This window comes from Eurypyga helias, unplaced genomic scaffold (genome assembly GCF_000690775.1).
Source record: "Eurypyga helias isolate BGI_N326 unplaced genomic scaffold, ASM69077v1 scaffold16560, whole genome shotgun sequence".
Taxonomy (NCBI): domain Eukaryota; kingdom Metazoa; phylum Chordata; class Aves; order Eurypygiformes; family Eurypygidae; genus Eurypyga; species Eurypyga helias.
This window is the reverse complement of record NW_010225196.1, coordinates 1-7,738: the sequence shown is the minus strand read 5'-3', so window position 1 is coordinate 7,738 and position 7,738 is coordinate 1. Positions and strand designations below refer to the sequence as shown.

At 41.6% G+C, this 7,738-nt stretch overlaps 1 protein-coding gene across 1 annotated transcript; it reads right to left on the bottom strand.

Annotated features, from left to right (window-relative positions):
* Window positions 1-526: 526 nt before the first annotated feature.
* Window positions 527-6,875, bottom strand: BTF3L4 (basic transcription factor 3-like 4). The gene is made up of 5 exons (XM_010148578.1): window positions 6,812-6,875; window positions 5,809-5,922; window positions 3,174-3,375; window positions 1,828-1,887; window positions 527-926 (listed from the first exon to the last, which is right to left on the bottom strand). Exons 1-5 carry the CDS (start codon window positions 6,863-6,865, stop codon window positions 880-882), a joined length of 477 nt encoding a protein of 158 aa, XP_010146880.1. The 5' UTR covers window positions 6,866-6,875; the 3' UTR covers window positions 527-879.
* Between the last annotated feature and the right edge of the window lie 863 nt (window positions 6,876-7,738).

Sequence of the window (7,738 nt, the reverse complement as noted above, 5' to 3'; positions counted from 1 at the left end):
AAAAATCTGTTACTGTGCAAAACTGGTGCACCAGACTGTTACCAACTCGACCTCCAAGTTCAGGAAGCGACCTGATGATAGAGAGCTATGGTGTTTGTTTTCCTTTTGACACGGGAAATACTCTATGTAATCAACAGGAGAAGATACTGCTAAGCCTACACGGAAGGAGTCAAACATCAGCTTGTCTCAAAAGCTTAGAGAGACAAGAAAAAAAAGAGAAAAGTTAAAAGAAAAAAAAAAAGCACACTTCTGAGACCAAGTTTTCTTCTTTAAAAAGTTACAGTACCAAAGAAGCCAGCAGATCAGCTAGTCTTCAGTATCCTCTGGGATCAATGTAAGGTTGGTAACAAACATCCCGGGTACATTTCAACAGGGCTAAGGAACACATCTGCGAGTACAACAGTTAACAGCAAATTAAACCCAAGTTTTAATGGTGTAACGCCTCCAGGTCACAAAACGTGGACAAAGTTTTAATCTCAACTACCTTCAGTGGTGCCACTATTCGGTGATAATCAAAAGTAACAACGCTGAAGATGCCTTTTATTTCTACTTCCAAATGAAAAAGGGAGAAGGTTAAATAAGCGACCTCCAATTTGTTCTCCACTATATGTACACCCACACACATACACACACGCACATGCACGCACCCCTCAAACTGCACTGACGTTTCTTTTTGACCAAAAAGAGTAGATCCTGGGAGTAAGTGCAAAATGCAAAATCAACTGACAGAAAATGCTGAACAAACAGCATCATAAAAATACAAAATATTTATATTACTGAACTATTAACAGATGATGTTCTCTGTTTCTTTAAAACTTTGGAACCACATAGCTGATTTCTTAAATCTAGTCCATGCCAGCTTCCAGAACTATTAATGGTTTAGTTAGCTTCATTCTTTGATGCTTCATCAAAGTTTTCTACGAGATCTGAAAGAGACGAAGACATTTAATACAGTAACACCCGGTACCAGCACCTTCGTAAGTTTAATGAAACCACAGGTATTATAGGAAAGGTTAAGTAGTTCTTAACTAGACTCGTGTACACCGTTTACTATGGGCAGATTTCAAAAGGCTTTAGAAAAAGAGGTTGGTTTGAACATACAAAGAACTAGAAATGCAGGAGCACTCAGAAGAGTGGAAGTTCTAACACCAAGTGATTAAGATCTGATTTTCAGAGGTGCTCTACCAGCTGCAGTAGAGCCGTCAGCATCCTTTAAAGAATGCCTGAAATTAGGCAGCCATTAACTGTCACACTCCAGGGAACAAAAAATTTTGTAGAGAACTAAAATTTTATGCAAGGTCAGTGAAATAAATCAGTGCCAGAGTATGAAGAATTGAACCTCTCCGTCCATCAGTCTGTTGTTTTAGCTGAAACTGGTGGATACTGGTAGGAAACTGGTGAAACTGGTAGGTAGTGATGGTCAGGTGAAGAACTTAAATATTTATTTATTGAGAAACCTTCAGACACTGGCACAAACTTTGTTTCTTCTACTACAGAAATAAAAAACCCCACCTTAGACCCTGATTTCAAGACAACCTTATAACTAGGTCAATCATGACATTTTGCAGCCCTAAACCCCTATTTTGACATTTAGGTCACCTGTTCAACCTCCAGCAAAGTATTTTAATCCATTTTCACTGAAGAATTAACCAATTTGCACACAGTAAGCCTTTTTTCCAAAGCTGGAATCCAAAGCCATCAATGTTTTAACGCTGCTAGCATACAAAGGCTCCGTTAGCGAGACATATACTCGCATCAAGAGCTAAATATTTAAATGCCTAAATTGAAATATTTGCACACTGAATGGATACAAAAGCGCGTGCCTACCTGGGACATCATCATCTTCTTCATCAATATCTTCAGATTTTGGTGCTTTACTATCCAACACTATAAAAAGACATTTGGTGCTGAGTTCTCATGATACAGAATTAGGGACAAACACATAATAAAACAGAAGCCGTAACATACAGACGAAAAAAAGCAAGTATTTCCCCAACAGTGACAAACACAAGTGACGGGGTATCAACAGCAATCAGCATGACCAGAAAGCCTACTTGTGACCATTCTTATACCAAGGTATTAGCACACCCATTTTCAAACACTATGGGGTATTAAGGCAGAGCTATCCAAAGATCAAACGATACAGGACAAACCCAGCGTGACTCAATCTCGTAACTGAAGTCAATATGCTCCAATGCAACAACAACGTGGTACCAAGCCGGGACCAACACAGCTTCATTCAATTGCCAAGGGGCCACAGCTGTCAGAAAAAGTAGTTTCATACCAAGGGTCCTGATTCAAACCTAGTGTTCTGTGAGTCACAGAACTTGAAACGTGCTGCAAGTAATCTAGAGAAATGTGAGACCTTAAAAGTATTTCTTCTTGTTGGTCTGACTTCCTGTACTATCTAAAAAACCATTTTAAGTATCTATTGGTACAGAGGTTGTATGAAAGATATGCTTATGACGATCCATCTCTAAATTTTAAAAGATGTTTTAATGAAGAAGGAAAAACTAACCATTTCCGATTTACCTCTGAATGTGACATACAGAAGAAATCAAAATTGATTTAGAAGGAATAACTATTGGTTGATAATGTTAGAACAGGTAGTCTATTTTCCAGTTCCAAATACAGACACTTGCCACATGGCCAACTGCAGTCTTTAATGGCCGTAACAGTCTAAACTGGAACTTTTTTCTAAATCTAATCTCTGATTTTGAATTAATTTTTTAGAAGTCTTGGTTTAATTCCAAAGAGAATGAGAATAGAAGATAAAGAACATATTTCTTTCTCTATATCCACAATAGAAATGTTTTGTATGAACAAGGAAAACAGAATCAGCTCCCTGACAAAAAGAACCTGTTGAGTTTTTCCAAGTGAAAACGTGAATTTGCTTTCCTAAGTATTTTGACACACACAGCTGTACACCGAGAACCAAAGCATGCCTGACTACACGAAAAGAAATTGATTTTTTTTAAAATGAGGGCCTGCCTCGAGAGAACCTTGAATCAACAAGAACAAAAATCAATGTTCCCCCCTCTACATTTCCACAGCAGTGGCAAATAAATAAAAGCACATATGCTGCTGACCACAGTCACACATGCCACTGTTAAATTTGAGCATAAACTTTTCACATATCATATGTTCTTTAAAACGGCTCCAAAGGGACCTACCTTGTCTTGGGAACTGTTCGGCTAACTTCCTGAGACTTGTTAAGCTGTCAGCACCAAGCTGGCTTAAGATGCCTGGAAGCATTTCTGTGATCGGTTTAGCCTCTGCATGACCAGTAATTGCAAAAGTGTTAGCAGAGAGGGAAGCTTGAACCTTGGGGTTGTTGAAGTGAATAACTGTTCCATCATCTTTTATCATGTTCACCTGTTCAAACAGATTAATGACATTTACCAAAATGTTGCAGCACTTTGTTGAACAAGCATGATAAATTATTAATTCAAGTCTAGAATATTAAAATACAACCAAAAAAAAGGATTGCAAAGTTCGCACTCTTCCTAGAGAGTAATATAACCAGGATAAAAACATCTGGAATTACCACCACCTAAACTGGAAGTAAAATGAGTTAATGACAAAATATGGGTTCTTATGTACTATATGAAGAGGTAGGATTTAAGAGCTATGTTCCTTCATAAAACACTTATCCACATACTATGCAATAAATACGCAAGGATTGTATGTGTTATTATGTGTATATGTGTTATATATGTTAAGTGTGTTACTACACAGTTTGTGTATATTTTTAACAAAAGGCAAAAACCATACATAGGTTATTAGACTGCAAAGTGTAATTGAGTTAGTATCAGGAATATCTAGGGGGAAAAGCAACCCTAAACCTTCAGCCCTGTGCTAACTCTTCACAGACTAAAAGCTCCAACAGAACGCCGTGCCACACCAGTTTAAGACACTGCCATGAGCTGCTATCTGTGTCACCTGTCAGGAGAACGTCACTGTTTCTGCAGCAGAGTTGGCAAAGGCACGAGATGCACGCTCTGGCCTACTTGCTAAAGCTGCCCACGGCAAGGATGCTCCCTGTACATACGCACACGGAACTGGAGGTGCGTGTACCGACGGCACTAGGGCAGGCTTCTGCGCCTCCCAGCAATTCCATGACAGCTCTCTTAAGACCGAGCTGCAATGCTGCTCTCCTCCTCTTCCCTGCTCTTCTGAATCACCAAGGATGAAGCTTTACAGCCACTGCAGCAACCTGCTTAGCTCTTACTGTAAAAGTTTATACCAATATATTTGTATAGGTCTATTTTAGGGGGTTTTTAAATTAAAAGGAGATAGAATGGACAGTTACACACTTTTCTTCTGGGCATGGATAAACTACAGTTACATGGAAAATAATTTTGTCTGAAAAAAAGGAAGAGTTCTACCCATCCAACCAAACCATAGTAATACTCCTATGCATTGTTTTTAGACATTACAGGGAGACAGAGATTTGGGAACTGAAGGAGAGATCTAAAATATACAAACAGGCAAGCTACCCATCTTCACACAGCAGCAGAGTTTAAATTATGCTGTGAACAGGAAAATCAGGTGTGTTGCTTTCCTGCAGAACTAAAGGATGTCCTGTCCCCTGCACACACAGAAATGGCAAAGGCTTCAAGCACGGTCATCCTCTTACTTAAAAGCCTCTTGTAAAAAGATCCATACACACATACAAGCTACTAATGCTTGGCTGGACATCACCAGCCTCTCCAAACCCTTCGACCTACACAGAGTTTACCAAGGTCAACTTGTGTCCACCTGAACACAACATGCTGGAACCATGCACCTAGCTACCAAGGCAGATGCACGTTGCACAATCTTCCTTCACATCAGGACGTTTAAAATCTTGTTCTTATGCTCTGCGAGGAGCAAAAAAACCCTAAAACAAACCACCACACCACAACAGTGTCCTGAAGCTTAAGGAAATGGCACAATCGAATTGTTTCTGCAGCAGAGGTATGAAAACTTAGAAGGAAACCAGGCTTCTACGCTGAATGTGATTTGCCTTTGGAAGGGAGGTATGCACCGAGTGACCTCTGGAGGCACCCTGCAACGCTGCTTCAATTCATTAATCACAGATTAAATGTTATGCTGCTGTAATCAAGTACTACAGTAATACTAAGCTCATGATGAAGGACCACCTCCTCTTCCTCTCACATCTAAGCATCACTTTCTACAGTGTTACGGAAGATGTCAGTGTTTCAGTTCATCTCTTACACATGTAAAATAGACATATTTGAGGAATATCTAAAACCTTCATATTCCTACTTATGTTCACAGAAGCTGCTCCTACAGAGTCTTTGTGTTGTAAAAAAATGTCACCTCCTGTCACTACCACAATCTATTGTGGTAATTTTCCTGCAGTAAAAGGACATAATTTTGATCAGACCGACTCTCAAGATCTTACTGCAGGGATTTTTAAGGGTTTCTTTATATTCTGCACCCGCACCACACAACCCTTTTTTCAGCTGTGTGTGCACAGCACAGTTCACTCACTGCTTTTCACAGCAGGTGAAAAGTTCCATCAAGTCCCATCACAAGAATGAAGAGAAATTTGGGATTGCTATGAATCCAAGACACACATCACCAACACCTTACTGCTTTCTACAGTCACTGTCCGGCCAGAAGAGCCTTCTCCCTTCTGCCTCTAGGTATTGTGTGCATTGATGTACAGGAGACTACAGCCAAATAACCTGATCAGTTACCAGCCCTGTAAGTTTTTTGGGGGAAGAGAAACCTGTTGTTAAAAAAAAAAACACCAGTGAATTTAGTTTCATACAGGAAACGCTCATTTTACCACCATACCTCTTCAATGCCAGCAATGTTATTTACTGCCAGTTTTTTGAGGGAACTCTGAAGTTTTTTGTCATCAGCTGTTGCCGTTCTGTGCACCACCTTCTTCTTTCTGCGAGCTGTTCCCTGGAAAAGATCCAAGACACAGCAGTCAGCTCTGCTCAAAGTCTCACAACACTTGAATTCCCAAAAGTCGTTAGGCAACCAGTCTGTAAACGATGAGAAAGCTCTGTAATCAAAATGCTTTTCTGCCTCTCTTCACCTACAGCTTTAACTGCCATTCTCGGTGCTAAGGTCTTAATTAAGTGTAAAAGATCAAAAAGACCCCAAGTAGCAGCAGTATTTTTCCACCAGCTAGATTATAAAAATACTATCAAGGAATATATAGTTTCCCCAGAAACTTTATTTTTTTCCAAGATGAAGCACAAATACAGTGATGTAAAAAGCTCATGCTTTCACAACCCAGTAATTAACATTTTGAGATTGTTCCACTGACAGCAATTTTGGAATTACTACTCTGCAAATTTTTTTACAACCCCACCTATGGTTAGAAGACAAATGCCTGCGCTGAACAAACCATATGCCTTTTTTTTGGGGTCATATTAGCTACCTGCTGGCTCAGAGAAAAGCAACAGCTCAGCGCAGAGTCAGGTAAGCCCTGGAGCTGGGACAAAAGCAGGCACTCCTCAACAGGGAGAAGAGAAAGGCAGAACTGGAATAACCAACAGGTACACTGAGCCTGGGCTTCCACAGGTCACAACAAGTCACTGAATTACATAGAAAGCTGACACACTGGGAACTACTCATCCAGCAGTTATGAGCTGAAAGAAAATTGCATTTCAGGGGGCAGTACTAAATCCAGGTCACACACAGACTGCGCTTTTCACGCCGCAGAACTGGGTGTTTCTTCCCCTCCCATGAACTCAAGTCTACGTTTTGAAAAACAGACTTCAGCGAGGTGTCTCCTGCAGCCTGTAAATTACAGAAAACAGTACATCTCCGAGGGTTTCCTTACCTTTCCTCCTATTCGGACCTGCGCTTGAAGCTTGGCAAGCTTTTCCTGGTTCATAGTGCTGTGTCTAAAGAACAAGAGATACACGTTACCCATCAAAATCTGAAGAAAAGGTGTTCACTGCCCATTTTAAAACAGCAGGGCGTCTTTTAACTTGGAGAATTTGCCAAAACAGTGCATCAAAGACATGTAAAAAACTTTAAAGCCACACCACCTAAAATAATAGAGTGTGATGGAGCATCAGCCTGCTTAGCTGAAGCGTCTGTACAGCGATGAGGCAGACAAACAGGCCGTTTGATCGTGCATCACAGGTACTAACCATAACCTTCCAAGCTGCCAGTTTACTGCTGGAACCCTTTGGATTACTGACTCAGAGCAGACCCAAATCAGCACGTACAGCACGGGTGCTTCTAGGAAAATACTACGCTCTTTTAAACACTATTTCCAAATAACGAATCTGACACTTTTTAACTAATGAAGTTCATGCCTTGGCAGATCTCCTACGTGAGCCTCTGGCAGCTATTCATCCAAATCAATGACTGGGAAGTTAATCAAGTAGGACGGTTAAAGGTTGGAAAACCTGAAAATCTGTAACAGGAGGGAAATCCACCTCCACCCTTCCAACAGAAGGAAGGCATTTCGCTGCTCTGCCCCAGGAAGCCATCAGCGATCCCCCGCATGAAGGAGAAACTCCTTCTCCATTTGCACTGCGCTGGGGATGCGACGGGGAGGAGGGGATCGCTCCCGCAGGCGAGCGGGGCCCCGCAAGGCCGCAGCACGGCCGGGAGGAGCACCGCACCGACAGGGACCCCGCCAGGGAGGCGGGCGAAGGGGCTCCGGCCGGATCCCTCGCTACGCCCAGAGCACGAGGGGAGGGAAGGGATAAAGGCCCCGTCCCTCGGGAGCCAGGGCAACCCCGTCCGGAGCCCC

What these genes read in the sequence shown, in the direction of transcription:
- BTF3L4 (XM_010148578.1), bottom strand. Translation starts at nt 6,865, where the DNA reads ATGAACCAGGAAAAGCTTGCCAAGCTTCAAGCGCAGGTCCGAATAGGA. An exon ending in AGGTCCGAATAGGAGGAAAG is followed by an intron (nt 5,923 to 6,811) that starts GTAAGGAAACCC and finishes GATCTTTTCCAG; the next exon opens with GGAACAGCTCGCAGAAAGAA. An exon ending in ACATTGCTGGCATTGAAGAG is followed by an intron (nt 3,376 to 5,808) that starts GTATGGTGGTAA and finishes CTGTTTGAACAG; the next exon opens with GTGAACATGATAAAAGATGA.